At 37.4% G+C, this 21,165-nt stretch overlaps 1 protein-coding gene across 2 annotated transcripts in view; it reads left to right on the top strand.

Moving 5' to 3' along the window:
* The window catches only part of PTPRD (protein tyrosine phosphatase receptor type D), a 1,297,197-nt gene that overhangs the window by 1,153,564 nt on the left and 122,468 nt on the right, over positions 1-21,165 (top strand). Inside the window, exons 11-16 of one of the 2 annotated variants that reach the window (XM_076363450.1) lie at positions 4,339-4,527; positions 6,488-6,505; positions 8,193-8,303; positions 9,689-9,700; positions 11,716-11,985; positions 12,696-13,277. In XM_076363450.1, coding sequence (XP_076219565.1) covers positions 4,339-4,527; positions 6,488-6,505; positions 8,193-8,303; positions 9,689-9,700; positions 11,716-11,985; positions 12,696-13,277 — 1,182 coding nt within the window. Of the gene's footprint in view, positions 1-4,338; positions 4,528-6,487; positions 6,506-8,192; positions 8,304-9,688; positions 9,701-11,715; positions 11,986-12,695; positions 13,278-21,165 lie in introns of those variants that run through there. The other variant, XM_076363449.1, reaches the window with a different exon arrangement.

Genomic DNA, 21,165 nt, shown 5'->3' with positions numbered 1-21,165 from the left:
AATGATTTTGAATAATACGGTCATGATGTCAAAACAGTGCAAATTATATGCTGCTGCCATCTGGAATAGTGAAAATAAAAGCTTTATTTACACTGTTCTTTGAAATAATAAACTTTATTGTGGCAGTTTATCTTCAGTATCTATAGTGTATTCTGGGAATACTCCATGTGTGCCTTTTTATTCTGTGAGCTACAGAATGACTAAAATTTGCCTGTGGCAAAGCTATTAGTGAATCTTGAAATAGATTTTTTTTTTTTCTTCCTGAATAGAATGGAGAACCACCCTCCGTCTCCACAACGAGAATAATTGGTTCACACAGGACAATATTTTTGAAGAGGCACAGTGAAACACTTTGAGTATGTATTTTAGTTAGGCAGATTATACAGATTTAACTACAGGTTAATATGGATATTCTGGAACATGGGTGTTTCAATGATGCAAATAGTTAACGTGGAAGGAAATACTTAACAGAAATATGACCCAGTTTTCATGTCAACTGTCCAGTCTTGGACCCTGGTGCTATTACCTTGCATTTATACTCCATAACCCACAGCCATAGTCATCACAGTTTGCTTTGGGTACTTCACATTTGCACTTCATATCCGTATCATAGTAATATTATCATAATGTACTGTAACTGAGAAAATTATTCACCCTATTCTGTCTTCCTTCTTAAAACACAATGCTGATTGCCAATGTGATTCAGCAAGGTAGCTATGAAGAATTTAAGACTTTAAGACCCAATCTGTTTCTAAAAGCTGCCACTCTTCTTGCTGCCAGCAGGACCTAGACATGATCTGTAAGTGGCTTTTTACAGGAAAAGTAGTGAAAATGTTGAGAAGGTGTGGCACAAACGCTGGATGAAGATCACTGTTTTTCTCTTTGTTTAGCTGTGTTGTACACTTGGGTATGTTTATCATGAAGAGTCAAATCCATTGTACTGGATTTGGATGAAATCCTCTTCTTTCTTTGGATCCAGCTTTTGTATATATGTAGGCTTGACAGTATACCTTCAGACATAGCTTGGGAAGTTCCTGAAATCTTATGAAAGAATTGTCATTTAGAAAAGAGAGATTGCAAGAGCACACTTTTTCCTTTAAGATGAGAGAAAACAGTTAAAGGACAAGCAGAACGGAGTTTATGATATATAGTTGTGGCACAGCTATGTTCAGGGTTTTTTTCTGTAGATACTTTTAAAGGTAGGTATGGTTTCTTTTTGGTAGAGCATAATTTAACTAGTTGGTATTTTCAAGGTACGACTCCATCAAAATTACTGTTTACACATAAAAGCTGAGTTTGAGTCTCTAAATGCTGTTGCATTTGTGAGGGCAGGCTCACCTCTAAGACAGCTGCAGCAACATACGAAATTATGTGTTGGACAATGTCTGTAGGTATACTGAAATCTGAATGTAGAGGTTAATGTGCTTTTTCCATATGTGTTGCTTGGAAGTGAAGCAATTACCACTTTGACAAAAGTGGCAGCAGAGGTAGGAAGCTCAAGGACATTGTTTACAGATGAGCAATGTCAAACAGACTGAATACACAGAGAGACAGTTTAGAAATACTAAGAACAACCGTGATGGGAAACACAGCAAGGCCGTTTCATATCATTCTCTCTTAAGGGTTTAAGTGGTAACCAGTCTTTGTAATTGCCTCTCTACGTTGTTCAGATCATATATTCAGTGAAAAATAATTTTTGTAGAGCTCTTCCAGTGATTGGAAATGATACTAGCACAGTACTAAAGGCATTCTCTTAATGCCAGTAATGGAATGCAGCACTGTTAAGACAGCTAACAAATCCAAAGAATGTGCTCTATTTCTAAATCTCTTGTATCTGTCATCCTAAACAAAATATGTATTACATGTATGACTCACTAAGCACAAGGACAGAGAAATCTGCCCTTTAATGGCCTCTCAAAATGACAGTACCAAATGGCTTTGAGAAGGTCAAGTCTGATTTAAATTGTTGATGAATTGGAAGCTAATTCACTAGAACTGAATATTAATAGGGAACAGTGGTATATACTATGGTTTAGAGCCTAATAAGCATATTAATGAGCAGTAAAAAATATTTTTCTTTTCACCTCATGTAAAATTGTAGAGCTACCAATATATCAACATTTTCTAAGTTACTTTTCTCTTACTGTGGCTGAGAGGCAGTTGTTCACTGATTTGATGCTTAGCTCTCTTGCACAGTGTGTTTGATGATCTGTCAAACTTGGTATCATCAAAGTGTAAGGACAGTTTTGTACAAATCACTAATAAACTTAGGAAAAAAGCAATTAACATCTTAAAAACTAAATCCACTGTGATAAGCACTCCAATTAGAAATTTCATTATTTCCCCGGTCCATTTTATGTTGAATATTGGGTTTTATTGCCAAATACCTGAAAGCCAGATTGGAAACAAGCCACAACTGTCAAAAATATAACAGTTCTGGCTATTTGAATCTGTTACATTGTGATGTTTCTCATGAAAATTTCATGAAGAGCATTCATTCAAAGAGATTCTATGCATAAGGGGGATGGATGGAATTTAATTACCCTTATTAAAAGTAAGAAAGGAAAGCTCTTTACTACTCCATCCTGTTAGTATTCAAGATAGATTATCTTTGTTGTACACTTATGTATTTGCAAGACGGACTCCAGGATTTCCTGTATGAGCCAAGTAGGAAAGGAAAGGTCAGGTCATAAAAATCCTGTTCTGTGTCACAAGTCAAATCTTGTCAGTTACTCCCAAAGTAAAGACTTCGTGTTTATAAACAGACATGAAACATACCTTTCTTTGGGAAGAGCCTATAGCTAGTGAAGGATTTGACACTTAACCAATGACTGGTAGGAATACCAGCTCTGAAAAGTTATGCAAACTTACTTGGAGAATTGTGTTTACTATACCAGAGTAGTATCTATTAAGTAGCAACTAAGTAGCTCATGGGCGACAGCAGAAACTGCAAAGATATATAGGATGTACTTGCCTGCTATACATTTTTCAGAAAAGTCTGAAGACTTCCCTGAAACTATTTGAAAATATGACATTTTTCATGAAAGAGAGTTGACATGGAGCAATTTATTCTAAGTTAATTTTAATCTATTGCATGTCAGTAACCACCAGTCAAGACATGTAATAAGATACGTGTTTTATAGTTAGTATTGATCCTCTTCCTTTTTTTTTTTTGCTTTTCCTTTTTGAACTGAAATAATACAAATTATTTTGCAATATTTTTGCCAGTTTAATGTCAATGAAGAGTAAGATGATGTAATTCAAATAGATTATTTTACCTATGCTAACTTGATTTCTGAGAAATTGCCTGATCCCACTGTGCTTCCAGTGTTACTTGCTAGTGTGTATCATCTTAAGAAGGCAAATTGCTCTCAATTTTGCTATTGATGGCACTAGGGTGAGGATTTTTGACCATATCTGAGTGTTTTAGTTGACACAGTTGTACCCATTCAAGATCATTATGAATGTCCTGTCACTTTAACTTTGATATCTGCATAGCTCCAATGTTTAGAGTTTCTCAGCACTTTGCAATCTTAAAACGCTTTCATGCTCACCACACTTCTCTGTAGGAGTAAAGCGCTGTCATACCCATCTTACAGATGGACAACTGAAGCACGGGGACATTAAATGTTAACACCAACAGCACATAGGTAATAATGATAGAAGTGAGAAATATAACCTGGGTCACCTAAGTCCCTGGCCAAATCCTATACTGCGTGATCACACTTCCTTATGTACTTGTCTCATGTAAAGACAGAGTTTTTTCCCAGTTTAAATAAATACTTCCAGGGACGGTGACTCAACCACTTCCCTGGGCAGCCTGTTCCAATGTTTAACCACTCTTTCAGTAAAGAAATTTTTCCTCACGTCCAATCTAAACCTCCCCTGGCGCAACTTGAGGCCGTTTCCTCTCGTCCTATTGCAAGTTACTTGGGAGAAGAGACCGACACCCACCTCACTGTTGTTGATAGGCATGGTAATTCAATATTTCACATTAAAAAATAAGGACTCTCACAAGCAGAGCAACATCAGTGTTTTAAAGTACCATAGTGGGAGTCTAATGATTATGCACTACATACAGTATCTATGCCAATTTAATGCATTTTATGTGTAAGTATAAAGTTTGTAGCCACTTTTTTATGAACTTTCTATTTTGTATCAGCATTTTGATCACTGTAAGTTACCAAAAGTACTGCCTGAGTATCTGGTTTTTGCATCAGTTCCTTTCATACAAACAATTAGGGGATTCTTGAATGTTAAGCAGGGTGGTGACTGGGGCTTTCATGAGTTACTATGTAACTAATGTGAAATCCTTCAAATCATGCATTTCTTTTGCAGAGGATCAAATTCCCCGAGGTTTCCCCACCATTGATATGGGCCCACAGCTGAAGGTGGTTGAACGAACACGTACAGCTACCATGCTATGTGCAGCCAGTGGCAATCCTGATCCCGAAATAACTTGGTTCAAAGATTTCTTACCTGTTGACACAAGCAACAACAATGGCCGCATCAAGCAGTTACGCTCAGGTAAGGTCTTGTTACTGTTTCCACTAACGCCCAGAGTTGTTCTCTCTCACCTTTTCTTTCTTTTCTCTTCCTTTTTTTTTAAATTTTTATTTATAGGTAATAATTTCTCTTCCTCCTCTCTTTTCTGTGTTACTGAGTGTGTTGTCCATGTCTGTGATGTTGTCATAGCCTTTTCTAGAGTCTGTCTCTATGTGTTTTGCAGCTTCTGTTTACTCCACATTGCTCACTGCTGTGACTGTACTTTTTGATAATTTTTTTCTTTACTGCTTTTTGCAGTACTTGATGGATCCATTTTCTCCTCTTTCTTTCTTCTTTCCTTTTTATTTTTTTTTAACAAATTTATTTCAACATTGGACTTCATTCAGAAATTGCAAGGAGTACCAATGGTTATATTCATCAAAACCAAAACCTGCATTAGACACTTCAATTAAAATTTAAAATGTGTTTTGTGCTGTCTTTTCCACATTTGACTCCACCAAAGATTAGCCAGTTTGGACACATCTTCTTTCCTCTCACAAATACATAAAACACAATACTTTTTCCCATGCACAATTATACCTTAAAAAGAAAATTTTTAAAAAAAAAAGGAAAAGAAATCCTTGGGTAATCTATGGAATAAAGTTTTTTTGCTGGCTGAGCATTTTTCCAACACATTTAGCCACAGTAGTGTGCGCCCACGCTAAAGCTTTATCAATCCTACATTTTCTGGAACTACAGAAGTCTGCTTTTGGTGTAGAATCCAGCTTTTGCTGCTCTCTCTCTCTCTTTGCCCCTTGCACCTCCCTAGCAGTCCTTTCACTCTCCTCCTGCCCTAGTTTATTCTTTTGCTCTCTTTAGATTTAAAAAAAACCAAACACTCTAAATTTAAAAAGTTTAAAGCTTATCCCTAAATAAGATAATTGGGATATAATGAGCTTTTTTCTTTGGCAATTGTAGTAGATATCGTTGTAGAATCTAAGTTGTTTAATCACGTGTCTTCCCAGAATTCTCAGCTTTTGACCTGTCCTGTGATGTTAAATCGTCTTGTTAACTGACTTTTTGCTTGTTGTCAGCAGAACTGTGTAAATTAACCTTCTGTTAATGTAAATTAAGAATTAATTTTTCACATGTGACATAGATGATTTAGTATATAAAGCTTTAACTGAAAACTTTGTACCAAATTATAAGGAATATAATAATATTTTTATGCTGTCTTTCTTCTCTCCGTATTTAAATCTCCAGAATCTATTGGTAAGTGCTTAGTTCTGAAGCGCACTTCACCCCCACTAATTTCCATATCCAGAATATTATGATTATTATGATTATGATTATTATTATATTATTACTATTATTATTCTTAAAATGCATGGCATGCATTTTACTAACAGTCAGTGTAGTCACCAGATCCCTGTAGTGGCGCACACGCACACCTCCACAGAAATGTTGTCTTATCAGTCATAGCAACACCTAAACGAAACAGTACACATGTATCACGTAGCTGTAGACCAGTAAATGCAATAATCCAGCCTAAACTACAGTGTTGTTTTGAGATAGCCTTCAGTGTATCCTCTTTTTATATCTATATAGATTTATATATATATTTTTAAATAGAATTTCCAATATTTTCCTAAACTATGTCATAAGTACAGTATTGTAAAGTTTCCTTTAAGTATTTGAGGCATATTCGATATATATCTAACCCTATATAACCAAACATCTAAGAACTCAGATGCTACTCTGAGAATGGCAATGCAGCCAATTGTAGCCTTTGCCCGTTGTGGTACAATGCAACTTGCTTTTATAACCTGATAATACTATCTAATATATTCCTGTTTTAACAGTATAGTAATTCAAGTTTCTCTTAAGACCTTATTTAATTTTGTAAATCTAATTTGATTCTTCTTCCAAAGCCCTAGCCTCCTTCTTCTCGTACTAATGCTTCTTCTTTCTAATCTTATTTGCATTCATATTATCCACCCAGGTGGTACACCAATAAGAGGTAAGAGTGCTGAACTAACGTTCACAGAATGATCTTACTCATTCTTTCTGTCTTTTCATTCCTCTCATCTTTGTCCTGTTTTTTTTTTTTTTCCCAGAAAAAAAAAAAACAAACAAACAAACAAACCACAGAAATGTCCATCATCTGATTTTTTTTTTACTTTGTCCTGTTTGGTTATGACCAGTGACTCTCATATTGTGACCTTTCTTTCTGCACACTCCCTTTTCCTTTCCCTTTTTTGTTTGTTCATTGAAAAAAAAAAAAAAAAGAAATGATAATTTGATTTGTGATATGCTTCAAAGAAAGCATATCCAGGTCTTCTGGCCATAGCCCAGTCACAGCGTACCATTTGTCCCTCTTTTTTCTTTTTCTTCTTCTTCTCCTTCTTTTTCTTCTTCTTCTTTTTCTTCTTTTTTTTCTTTTTTTTTTTTCCTTCCTCTTTTTTTTGTCCAACTGGAGCAAAAAAAGATCATTTTTTTTCTTCCTTAGCTGTTCTTGTCCTGGACCAAAGCCAAGATGGTCTGGAGAACAGTAGCAGACATGCAGAAGACAACATGGACTATCTTCTTTTTGTCTTATCTTTCATAAAAGGTTTTTATTTTTGTTCTTCTTCAATCCTTTTTTTTCTTTTAACTTCGTAAAGTTGAAAATGATGTGTCCCCCCCTAAAAAATTACAGAAATGTTTTTTTTTCCCTTTATTGTTTTTTTTTTTGTTTTCTTTTTCTTGGAGTTCTCTCACCTCTGGATTTTTGGATCTTCTAATCTACAGGCTTTGGAAATGAAAGGTTAATGACTTACTATTCTTGGTGGTATGTGGTATTGTTGGTTTTTGATACTCTGGCAAAACTGTTTACTTCTTTTGTAATTCTTGTTTTGTATTTTTCTTGGGTTTTGTGACACCACACTGCTAATCCCACTTGTGGATTTTGATGGGTGTCTTGGGGGGGGCCCTCCTATGGTCCTCAGCAGTAGTTGGTTGGTTCTTCCTTGTTGGCGTAGACCATGCTTTTTAACTTTTTTGTCTTCTAATTCAACTGCTCTTTGTTTTTCAGCAAACGTACTTTAAGATTGTAAGTTGCGGAAAACTGTCTTTCTTTTCTTACCAATCTGCATGTCTTAAGGGAGTTTTGTTTCTTTAAAAGAATATTTTGATAATTATAAATGACTAATGCAGTTTCTTTTTTTTTCACTTCAAGCAGCCTTTTTGTTCTTGCTGCACATTTTTGGCTTTCTTCAGCAGAAGATTTCTTGAAGCCTGTCCTGCCTTTTTTATGAGTACCACCTTTTGTGCTACTTTTGTTACTAGATTGAAACAATGAAATAAAAATTAAAAAAATATAATGACCCAACTACTTAATCTCTTTTGTTTTATTCAAAAGCCATTCTTCCTTGAAGCAGTCTCACCCATCTTCATTTTAATGGTTTAGGAAAGAGTATTGTTTAGAGAGGGGGTTTTTTTGCCAAATGCAAATTGTTTTCCTGTGCTAGCACTGATGATGTGAAAAAAATAATCTCTTTGTTTTTTTCATTGCATCATTTTTTGTCTGTGCACCTTAGCAAGAAAATGAACCGACGTTGAGTGGACCTTCGCATACAAGCTTTTCATATTGTTAAGCGGTGTATTGTTATGGATATAAAAAGCCTTCTCTGACCGTCTCTTTGGCAATGTATTTTATATTCATACAGGTGCCCTCCAAATTGAACTGAGTGAAGAATCTGACCAAGGCAAATATGAGTGTGTTGCAACCAACAGTGCGGGTACACGCTATTCTGCCCCTGCCAATCTATATGTCAGAGGTAGGAATGACATGACCCTGGCATCCACACTTCATTCCGGTTCAGGGCTAAGATACTCTCAGGATCTATACAGTTACCACTGTAATAATCAAAATGCCATGGTAAATGTGTCAGTCGTAAAGTTCATTTAAAAGTGTAGAGGAAAGGCTTGGGGTTTGTTTTGTTCTTTTAAAGCACTCTTGAGTCCAGTCTATCCTGTGGGTTAAGGTTTGTAAGTATATTTATATTTTTACATCTTGACTTCTATTTTTCCTGCATTAAGTTAAATTGTGCTTTGCATTTATTTTCTTTTACTAGTTTTGTTTTGTTTTGCTTTTCTCTTCAAACTCCTGAGGTGACTGCTCGGTGTGCTACTAATCAGCTGAGTGTAACCCCAAGGCATTGAGGTGTATGCCTACCTGACCTCTGCTGCGTAATTGCAAAGGAAAAGCTTCTAGCGTTATAATAATATGTATGCAGAGCGCAACTGTATTTTCTTATTTTCTATTTCTTCTTTATATATATGTATGTATATATATATATATTTATATATCTTTAGTGTAAGACTTGTGAGTGAAGTGTAGTCCTTGCAATGATAGTGGTCAATTGGCTATATTTTTTTGAAGAAATTACCTGTCTATATGACAGGTATGATTAATAAGGAAACCATTATATTCCTCTGTACAGTAGTAGAAATGGTTAATTTTTTTTAACATACGAAAATATTCCTTTGGTTCAACTAGAAAGAAGTGCTTTGTTTCTGGCAGTATTTGCAACGGCTGATTGATGTAGCTTTCTGTACAACAAAGCCTATAACATACATACATACATATGTATATATATGTGTGTGTGTGTGTGTGTCTACAGTATAAGGGGATGGGTGGGGGAAATAGGACTGAAAACATAAACAGCTGTAAACTTTACTGTAGGGTGGATGACCTTACCAAAAATACCTAGCTTGATTTTGAAATTTTTTTTAGAGCTGATTTTTCAGTCGACCTGATATGTTTTCGTATGGTGTGACTCTTTTGGCTAATTAAAAAAAAAAAAAACAAACAGAAAGGGAAACATTTCATAGTTATGACATCCATAGAAAGTTATTTGATCTTTTTTTTCTTTCTCTTCTCCTCCAACATACTGACTTTCCTGTACTGCATGAGGCATGTATACCTTTTTATCCAAAGGAAAATTTCAAAATTATGCTAGCTATTGTTTCTAACACCGTTGTAGCTGTGGAAAATGCTAACTTTTCAAGATGAGGTAGGAAGGTTTAATTAGAGCAAGTAGAGATGTTCAAGTAGCAGTTGAAAGCCTTGATATGGCCTTTTTACTCTCTCTGTGTTTCCCTTGTTTTTCTCCTTTCCTCATTTCATTGTGTTCTGCATCAAACCCCCTACATCCCTCAGAGCTGCGAGAAGGTTGGTGTGTTTTTTACTTTTTACCCACCTTACAAAACTATTAATTAAACCAATAACAAAGAATACAAATGAAATGAATGTAGCTGCATTGTGGCATTTTTTAAGTTAATGTTATGTTTAAGCAGAGAATGCCCTGGTCATGGCTTTTGATGAGTGCTGGTACCTAACTGTTGTGCATGATAGGAGAGAATGAACCTGGATGCATGGCAATCTTTTTAGCTTTAACACTAATGTCTAGTAAACTTGGTCAGTGTTCCTGCTTTTTCTTCCCTTTTAATTTCTTGTTTATACTGATGCCTGCTTTTCAAGGAATGGTTTCAGCAGTTGCTTTTCTAAACAGCCTGCGCATGAAGACTAAACTCTCCTTTGTCTATAAGGATTGTGTTCAATACAAGAAGTTCCTCATTGCCTGATGCTTGCTTTGTGTGGCCTCTGTGAAATGGCCGCTTACAGATGTTTTGCTCTCTGCTTGTTCCCCTTCTGCCTGTCATTCACTCATGAGGCCATAGCAGTAAGCCCCTTCTGAATCCATAGATCACAGAAATTTAATCAAACCCACTGGAAAGGTTTCAGACTAATACAGTTTTCTTTTTTTTTTTTTTAAACTCACTCATAGTCTTTGATTTTACTTTTTATTTTTGCTGAATTAAAACTGTCTTAATGATTAGCCTCTATTAAACCCAAATAAATACAGTTTCAAGTACACTATCCAATGAAAAGCCTAAATACAAACCTACCTCTCTCAGCTACCTCTCTCTCTTCCCCCTCCCCCACACATGTGCACACCACTGAGAATATTTGAAGCAGGAACACTGATCTGTTATTGCCTGGTAATTTTCTCGGTGTTGTGTTTGCTTAAATATTAACTACTGTTAGTGCAGTGTCCTGCTATGTGTTTAAGGTTGCCACCCCTTGCTATCAATACAGAAATGTCTAATATTATCGATCCTTATAGCTTATTTTGCTTTCCCTTAACTGTGAGCATAGTGGAATCCTGAATGTTAAATGTTCTGCTCTTTTCCCAGTGGCCCTTCCTAACAGTTGCTTTTTAACCACCTAAACTTAATCTAACTTCCTTCTCCCTCAAACTCTATGCTCCTCTTAAACTCCTGTATCTGTCAGCCTATCCTATCCCCATCTCTTTCAAGTTTTCTTTCCTCACCCAATATGTTTTCTTTTTGAGTTCTTTTTCTTTCTGCAGTTTTTACTCAGACATTTCCCTAAGCATGATTCTTTATTGATTCTGTCATATGCTTGCCTGCATGACCAAATCCAGTACTTTGTACTGGCTTTGCCTAGTTTCTTTCTGTGACTATATATATATATATATTTATATATATGTATATGCGTATATACATGTGTATATATATATATTTGTACCTGTGTGTAATTTTTTTTTTATCTATGTTTGTTTCAGTGTTAGTGTGAGGTCTTGAGGCTGCATCTACTTTGAGTCTGAAAGCAAGTGAAATTGCACTTTCAATGTACTGTAGGCAATGTGTTCCAGGACTGTGATGTGACAATGTGGCCTAGCACATTTATTCACATCAACTGGAAGCACACAGCATTGAAGTTGGTTTTGGTAATCAACTCAAGCATGCTGTTGACCTTGGAGTTTTCTTCTGTGCACATATATATATGTATGGGCATATAAAATGCATATATATTTGTGCGCGCGTGTGTGTGTGCGCGCGCGCACGTGTGCGTGTGTATATCTTTTGCATGGTGTTTGTGTATTGTTAGTATGTAGTCAGTTAACTGTGGGGCCCTAATAGGTCTGAATCAGCCTTTGTATGAATGTGCCTAATAATATCCTCAAGTAAATATAGAATAATTCACATTGTGTGCAGACAATATTCTTGTTTAGTCTCGTATTTCTTTTAAACCTATTTTTTGGCAGATCGGAATAATATGTTAAAACTTTAAATTGTGTCTGTACACTGCATGTAGTCCGTATGCAAGACTCAGTTTCTTTTTTTGTATATGTTATTACCTTTTTCTGTGTTTTGTTCCAGTTCGACGGGTCCCACCGAGGTTCTCTATCCCCCCGACCAATCATGAGATCATGCCTGGTGGGAGTGTAAATATCACGTGTGTTGCGGTGGGGTCACCAATGCCATATGTGAAATGGATGCTAGGAGCAGAAGATTTGACACCTGAGGATGATATGCCAATAGGGAGGAACGTCCTTGAGCTTAATGATGTCAGGCAGTCTGCAAACTATACTTGTGTTGCTATGTCTACCCTTGGTGTTATAGAAGCAATAGCGCAGATAACTGTCAAAGGTATATCCCAAGCACATATATTTGGACATAGTTCCATCTTTTCTTTCATTCATTGCCATAGTCTGGGCAAATATATTGCACTGAAAGAGACTAAATGTCTCTTACCCTCTTAAATCAAGAGGGTAAATATTCCAGCCAACCATTGGCATAAGACAAAATACAGATTCAAATAGCAATAATACTAATAAATAGGTTAATCATAATGTTCATTATTCTCCTGTGTCTAGCTCCCAGCCTTCATTTCAAGTAAATAAAGGATCTTGTAATCTTGCATATACTTGTCAAGAGCAGGAGCCTTTAAGAACCAGTCATTTGATTTTTAGAATTGCTGGGTGTCCAAGTATCGTGTTCACTGAGTAGCTGGAAACTAGAGGTTCCAAAAATATCTGAAAATTGAACAGTAATGGTGCACTGTCTGTCTATAAGATTCCTCTTCTGCATAAGTTTACGGGATCTATTACAAAAGTCAGTATCATTAATTTATATCAAATAAACCTTACCTACAAAAAGTGAAGATTTTCTGATAGGTTTATGGAGTAAATCATAATTGCCAAAAGCTTGCTCTGAACAAATCACACCTTCTTTCCATTCCAATCTTCCTGTTTTGTTTTTGTTGTTGTTGTTCTGTTTTGTTTTTTAAGCTGCTTATTGTAGTAATTAATGTCTACTGTTACATAGCGCTAACTGTATTTTTTGGCATTTATCTTTAGCCTTACCCAAACCTCCTGGAACACCTGTGGTGACAGAAAGCACAGCGACAAGCATAACATTGACTTGGGATTCTGGAAACCCTGAGCCGGTTTCTTACTACATAATCCAACACAAACCCAAAAACTCGGAGGAGCCATATAAAGAAATTGATGGGGTGGCCACAACACGCTATAGCGTGGCTGGCCTAAGCCCATATTCAGAGTATGAATTTCGGGTAGTTGCTGTAAATAACATTGGGCGAGGACCACCCAGTGAGCCTGTGTCAACAAGGACTTCAGAGCAAGCACCTTCAAGTGCACCACGCAATGTGCAGGCCCGTATGTTGAGCTCTACCACCATTTTGGTACAGTGGGAAGAACCTGAGGAACCTAATGGACAAATACAAGGTTACAGAGTTTATTACACCATGGACCCCACTCAACATGTCAACAGTTGGATGAAGCACAATGTGGCTGACAGCCACATTACCACTATTGGGAATCTGATACCCCAGAAAACATACTCTGTGAAGGTTCTTGCTTTTACTTCTGTTGGGGATGGACCACTTTCTAGTGACATTCAAGTCATCACTCAAACAGGAGGTAAGCTAGCAATGAACAGAATTTGTGCAAAAAAATTAAATACATGCAGAAATTTTGCAGAGAGAGAATTTGAGTTTAAAATGTTGAAAAAAAATTCCTCTCGAGGATATCCAGTTTATTCAGTCAGTTTTTGCAGATAACCTTTTCTCAATTCCACAGTGCAAGTTATCATTGAAGAGTGGAAATTACCCACTCGCACTTTCACTTCTTTTTTCATCAATCTCAGGAAGTTTAACTCAAGTTTAGCTGAAGTCTCAGGGAGACCTTCATCCTGGAGGTGGCCAAATGTTATGGCTTCTATTTGGCAGTTGTCTGTGCACCAAAAGTGTTTGTCAAGTAGTTCTTCACAGCTTTCTTTGAGGAGTTACCTGTGTTGGTGGGTTTTGTTTATGTAGCGTGTGGTTCCCTTATGCTACATCAGTCTAGTGAATCTTGCTTTTGGAAATTCAAAATGTATGTGTACTGTATGTGTATTCACATAGTTGGTACGGTTCTGAAAACACATAAAACATGAAAGCATTAAAAAAACAACAAACCTTTGTGTAGGTTCAAGCAAGCAGTTCTGTACACTTCAGATTTATAAATCAAACCCAACCTGCCCCTACAAAGTGCATACCACAAGGTCACGGTTTTCTTGTTTTATGTTTGCAGTTAGGTTGTTTTGTTTCTGTACAGGAGTTTTAGGTCCATGAATTAGTTTTATTAGCAAACGACAAGCAAGCATAGTGAAAAACATTACAGAGAATTTTTATGAAATCAAAAGCAAGAAACTCTGGTGGAGCTACGCTGCAGAAAGTGTTTTATTGTAGCAATAAGAAATAAAAGCTCCCTTTGTGTAGCGGTTTAGAGAAAGCTGTATGAAGTATTACTGTAGGTCAGTGATTGCCTAGAAATATTATATATTACTACTTGAATTTTTTAGTACAGGAAAGTTTCCTGTTGAAGAATTCAGCATCCCTCAAATTCTTAAAAAACATATCTCTAAAGTGTAACTGAAGGCAGTTACATTTCATCTACTTTTTACTTCCGCGTTTTATCAATATGCATTTAATAATGAACAGAAATTGCGGTATTGTCCTGGAACCTTTCTAAGTGTTGTGTTACACAAAGGTCTAGGTGTTACCTTTTGCAGTATCTCAGCTGAGAAGTTACTAAATTAACTTTTTTAGACCTTCTATTGGTACATTAAAATGTGTCTTTGTGCACATGCAAATGTAAATATGTACACCATAGTTTAATTTTGGCAATTGTAACCTTTTTCAGGGACTAGTTTATATATTGACATCTGACTTCTTTTTGAACCCATGTACAAAAAGCTTTTAAAGAAGAAGGTTCAGTGAGTTCCTCATCTGTGTTTTCACTTACAACCGTAAACCTTTTAGATTGGCAAGAGTTTGTCAGTGGCTTCCCCAGAGAAGGATGAAGCAGTCGAAATAATGAGCACTGAGGCTCAGCTGGACAGGCCCAAGTTACATTACTTGCTGAGGTCACTTCAAAAAAGCTCTGTTTATTAAAAACTTTATTGAACTTGCCATTAAACGTTCCCGTCTGTTTCGGATTACTGTTACAATCTGAAGAAATTATGACAACGTTAACAGTGCAGGAGGGATTCTCAATACATGTTTTCAGCTTCATAACAGAGTTGACTTGACGTTGTTTATTTGTGACTATGTTAAAAATCAAAGGAAAACCAAAAATGTGGCATACAGGAAGCATTTTTAAGCACTGATACTTGTGCTTGAAATATGAATATTTTAAGTCATAAAAGAGAAAAATAGCTAAGACAGTCTAGTGCAGTTCTCCAGTTCAGGGTATGTTTAAAAACTAAGATTCTTCCATCTTACTATCCAGCAGTTTCTCTTCAATGAACACTGCAAAATAAAATGCTCTCCTTGCCCTTCTCTTCCAGATTTGCTGTAATCTAAATCTGAATGTGATGGTTTTGGTTTAAGTCTCTATCAAGCTGAAACTCATCCAAATAAATATAGTGAATTATAAAGTGCCATTTCAAAACAGTGGAAATTGATTTAAAGGAAACATATGTAAAAGAGTAAAAATAGGAATGGTAGATTAGTAAAAAAAACAAAATATGTTTTGATTGGGGTTTTTTTTTCCTTTTTTGAAACAATCAAGCCTGTCATTGTAAGTATGTAGCTTAACCCTTATGCTTACTTTGGGGCTATTAGAGTATATATACAACAAAATCTGATTGACAGCTGTGACTTACAGACTCTGTTAGCTTGGTTTCCTTCAAAGCTTTCTCCCTTATGTGTATTCTGATCTTTGGAGAGATATTATAAAAAATGAATAATTTGTTTTAAAAAAGCCTGTTTATGAGAATCTTTACTTTTTTAGTACAGCAGAATTGTTCTTTTGAAATAGCTGTATGAGTGGCTTCTCACTTTGCAGGTCAGCCGAAACTCTGCTGATAGTGAAAATTAGGTTTCTAATTAAATTATTAGCTAGGAACATGTAGTTTAAGGGGAAGAGAAGGAAGCATTTTTCAGACAACCAAACATAAAAAAAAAAATTGAAGTTTTATGTTCAGTTTTGTGTTTCAGTATTCTGCTTAAGCATTTTAAGGAAAAGCCATGTCCTATTGCCCAGTTGTTTTCAGTAGTGTTTTCTTTACTGTAAAAAGACACCATTTTAAGAAATTAAGTAATCAGAAAACAGCTAAGCCTTTTGAATAAGGAAAGATCAATTCCAAAAGCTACACCTAAGAAAGTCCTTATTCTGCATTTTGGGTCAAAGGATTTGATTCTGCTGAGGATGGAGTCAGGACCAGTATATTATTTAGGTGACTTAGTAACACCAAATTTTAGAATAAAGAAGTAACAGTATAAGCTTTAGTGTGATACTTCTTGTCCTTTTTCTTTACTTCACTAGAAAACAAAAGCTCTGTTGGTTTGTCTCCATTTAGTTACCCAGGACATACTTGTTACGTATCTTCTCATATTTCCTTTCTTTGCTTAAACTCTTCAGAAGTACACATACTCTCTGAGCAACACACTTTAACCCGTGTATACCAGGAAAATTCTTGAACTTCAAACTGAATGTCTGGGTTTGGGGTTGAGTTTGGTTTGGTTTGGTTTAGTTTAGTTTTTAATGTGCAAAGAGACTATTAGCTACTGAAGGAATTCAGAGAATCCTGTTTTTATTCTGAGCTTAGGTAGGAAGAGGGGAGAGTGAGAGATACGCAAGGTCTATTGGGTAGTGGATTATTGGAGAAAGAGAGAGAAAATACTCTTGGAAATGGATGTGTACCAGTAAACATATGCTTCTTTAAACAAGAACTTACAATATAAAATTTATTGTTAATTTTAAACCAAGGACTGGCAGTGGTTTGAAGACTAAGGATTATTACTGTTACAAAAGGCTAATCTTTTGAACATATGGAAAAGGACAGTAATGAGAAGGTCAAGTATCTGACTTGCAGGGCACATAAACAGAGCCTTAGCTTAAGGGAAATGAGTTAATGGTTCTGGAGTTCTTATTGTAAAAGAAGATTAGAGATTCAGAGGAAGGGAGTCTGTAGCAAGGGAATACAGTTCTGTGTTGTAGCAAGCTAGCTACTTTGCCAGACATTTCAAATTTTTTCATGAACACATGAACAGGGAAACCCATGTCTCTGAAACTCCACAGTACTAGTCTCCTAGTGAAGCATTTCATGGAAATGGACTTCCACAAGGGAAGGGTTGAGAGCATGCAGCTGAAAACTCAACCGTGATTGAAGGAAGCAGGTGGAAGGAGAATAATTTGGAGCTGAGGTGGGGTGCAGGATGCCTTTTAAATGACAAAATTCCCTTTAAGGAACGTTTCTGTTCAGGTAGGAAAGAATACTTTGAATAACCCCTCTGCTTTCAAAGCATAGTTAACTTCTGTCAAGTGCCCCAGTCTCTATGTTTACTTCATTTAAATTCTAACATGATGAGACCAATATTGAGGATCTTACCCTCACAGAGTGATTTTTCTAGCTTTTAATCTCCCTTTCTTTCTTCTAGTTAGAACACAGACAGGGTATGGATATGGGTTGGTTTTTTTTTTTTAATCTGATTTTTTTCTAGTCCAGAATTCTGATTTTTGCAAATATGTGGATAAGCGCTGGAAATGTGCACATACTACTTTTGTCACTGAACCTAAGTATTGCAGAATGCAGCTTGAAATAATTTTAAGACAACTCTACTGCTACACTGTAGATATAGAGTGTAGACAGAATTACTCTGAAGAATAATTCATCTCTTCACTGTGTTTTCTAGTCATTCAGACAAGACTATACAGACTGTCTTTAAGACTGACCAACATGTTTATTTTATTCTGTGGGGTCCCTCAATGCCAGTTACACATACTATTTTAGGAAAGTGATTTATGGATTTCTGGTTATTTTTCAGAAAATGTGCTATGCTTTTTGGACATTTAAAAAGTATTGTAGTTAATTATTTTGAATACTGTGGTTCTGTGTTTGATACTGCAGAACTGCAAGCCTCAGCTGTCTTCAGACTCATTTGAAGAGGTTTTTTCTGTTGTAGCAGAAAGACAGAGAGAGAGCAGGATGCGCATATAGTTAGTACACTACCCGTTTTATTTTGTAATTATGTTCTTTGAGAATTAGGTATTTCAAAAAGTACAAGTACTGTTTTACAAAACAAAAACTCTGGAGCACATTAACTCTTAAACTGTAAGAGCTTCTCTGTAGAGTTTCATGCTTCTTCCAGAGCAAGCAGAAACGTGAACTCTTGGTCCCTTTCTGTTCCCAACTGGTTGTAAATTCTCTTGATCGATCTATTGTCCTTTGCAAAACTGATTCCTAACTGAATTGATTGAGTTTTGTTCTATGTATGGATTTCACCCTAGCAATGTCATGGGCCCCTTTCTAGCCTGGAGACTGTCTTGTCTTTCCAGCATCACTTGCAAACCCAGCACAGCCCTGGAGTATATTTCTGGTTACCTCAGCCAGCTGAGGAGCTGTGTGCCCTTCTGATTTGAGATCCCATTTTATGATTCTGTTTTGTCACTCAATTCAGGAATGGACATAGAACCATACACACAGGACAAGGTCCAGCAATCTGTGTTTGTTTCTGGTTATCCAGCAATAAACATGGAGGACTAGGCAAGCAAAGGCGTAGAACTTGGTATGAAGTTTTGAAAAGAGTAATTCTGGACTTTGTTCTTTCTTTTGTCACTGCTTTGTAGTGTTTCATTGTGTGTACTACCTAAGTTGTGGCATGTTTACAAGCAAGAAATAAGAAGAGTTATACTCGGTGCATGGGGAAGTTCTGGGTTTTAATGTACGTGTGTAGAGCACATTGACCTCAAAGCAGAAAAGACAGAAAAGACAATACTGGGACAATGCTCATGCAGAAAGATCCCATTCAGTCAGCTGACCATGTACAGCACTAATATAGAAAGTTAGATTTGATCTGTGTAATTAAAACACTTCAGCAAGACTGTAAAGTCCACTTACAGAGATTTTTCCAGTTTCCCTAGGTTTTTCCATCTCTGAAGGAGACCAGTACCTTCTGTCAGTTCCTCCAGCTTGGCTTAGTTCCCATGTGCCACTGAAGGTTTTTTTGAACAGATGTTGTGTGTTCTAGGCATAAATCCTAAATAGTTTAAAAGTTATTGTTCCACTTTCTTATCTGATCCTTTTTCTTTGGCTTAAGCCTTGGGTTCCCTGCCAGAGTTATCAGCAATACAGTTTCTTTAGTTTCTGTTATTTTGGTTTTGTTTTCTTTCTTCTCCGTCTTCTCTATCTGTTTGGAGCGATGCAGATTTCCCTGTCACCTCTTTCTTCTGTCAGTGTTTTCAGCTTCAGGGTTGCCTAACTGCGGTTGAAAAATGTGAGGGGAGACTAGATTTTGCAGCAAGACATTATTTTGACAAACAGCATTTGGGAAAGTCCAATTAACCATCAACTTGTCTTATAAAATGATAGAGAATTGCAGACCTAAATCCATAAAGGGTTTTTTTTGAAAGGAATACTTGGAGGATGAGGGTCTTAAAACGTGCAGAGAGACAGGAAATACCCTTCGTTCGCCATCTGCTGCCATATTTATCATAGCGGATGGTACCAGCCTTTATATGGGTCACTTGACTGGTCATTTACTGTTACTGCCTGACTGTGTTCTACAGTTCATGTATCCATACGTTAAGCACAGATAATAGCATCATAGGGCGACTGAGGCTGGCAGGGTGATCTTCTGGGGAGGTCTCCAGCCCCAGCCCCTGCCCACAGCAAGCTCAGTTGTGGGGTCAGACCAGGCTGCTCAGGGCTTCACCCGATTGAGGCATAAAACCCCTCAAGGCAGGATATGGCCCAACCTTCGTGGGCCCTGGCTCCAACGCTGATCTGTCCTCGTGGGGAAAAGTCTTCTCCTTATCTCCAACCTGAGCCTCTCGTGTCAGCTTGTGCTGCTGCCTCGCACCCTCCTGCCACACACAGCTGTGAAGAGCCCGGCTGTGTCTCCTCCATCCTTCCCATCAGTGCTGGGGATGCTGTTGGGTGCCCCTGTAGCTGTCCCTTCTCCCAGCTGAACCAGCCCCTGTCCTGCAGCGTCTCTTCGCAGGGCAAGGGCCCCAGCCCAGAGCCATCTTGCTGAGGCCCAAAACCAGATGCAGTACCCAGATTTGGTCTGATGGGCACTGAGCAGAGGGGACCGTCCCTGCCCTCCCCTGGCTCTTGGGGTCATCTCCTGCTCACACCACCCCAGGCACCAATGGCCCTTGTTGCTACCTAGGCACATGGGTGGCCCCGGCTCAGCTGCTGCCTGCCAGGGCACAGGGCCATCCCCCACAGCTGTTCCCTGGCCCTGTCAGCCCCAGCCTGCATCCCTGCGGGGCTCTGCCTTCCCAGGACAGGGCTTGCTGAACTTCATGGGGAACCATCGGCCTGTTCCTCCCCCCTCTGCAGCTCCCTCTTAACAGCAAACTGGTCCTCGAGTCCGTTGACTGGTCCTCCCCAGCTTGATGTTGTCTGCAAACCTGGAACGTCTGCCCTCCATCCCCTCCTCCAGGTCACTGATAGAGATGTCAAACACAAGATGGATAGCATGGCACAGGTAACATAAGCTGCTGTTTGATCTTCCATGACCAGGCAAAGGTGATTTTGTAACTCCAACCGTGCTGCTCAGTTACTTTGCCGAAACAACTTTATCCCTATCCCTTGATACACATTGAAGCAAATAATTTTTTCCACAGGTCAGTTTTACCAGTTTTTATCTTTTTGTCAGATGAAGCAAACAAAATACCTACAGCCAGGTACCCACCTGAGTTTCATGAGATATATTTGGAACAACCTGTACCAAAATAAACACTTCCAAATAGCTGCCTAGACTCCAGATTTTTTTATTAAGTTTTGGCAAACCTGCAGTGGGGCTCCACATCTACTTTAAGCCGTGTTCAACAGGAGGCAAATCTGCAGCTGTTGTCTGGTCGTTACTCAGGAGTGTTTTGAAGCAGCTAACCTAAAAAGTTGTAATGTTCATCTAGTAAATGCATTTATACAACTATGCTATAGATTTGCCAAGTTAAACTTTGATCTAGTGGTATTTCAGAATCTGTTTCAAAATTAGGAATTATCCAGTTATGCCACTCTCTGCCTTTTAATTTCAAATCCATTCAATTTTAAAAGGATAAAATTAGAAGTATTTCTGTCAAAAATACTTTGTTGATATTTCCTGTAATTGCTCGCTGTACTTTGTGATCTTTTCCCTTTTGCAGTACCCAGGAAGTGGTCTCTTTTTACACCAGACACTTTTAGAAAAATAGCTAATTACTCCGATCCTTTTTTCTTCCTGTAAAGAGACTTGGTCTCCTGTTCACTCTCACTCATTCCCTCAGAAATAGGCAACATCTTTCTACACCTTTCCTTTTCTATTTTGTCCTATTC

Source organism: Aptenodytes patagonicus, chromosome Z, assembly GCF_965638725.1.
Source record: "Aptenodytes patagonicus chromosome Z, bAptPat1.pri.cur, whole genome shotgun sequence".
NCBI lineage: Eukaryota > Metazoa > Chordata > Aves > Sphenisciformes > Spheniscidae > Aptenodytes > Aptenodytes patagonicus.
This window is presented reverse-complemented; position numbering and strand designations above follow the sequence as displayed.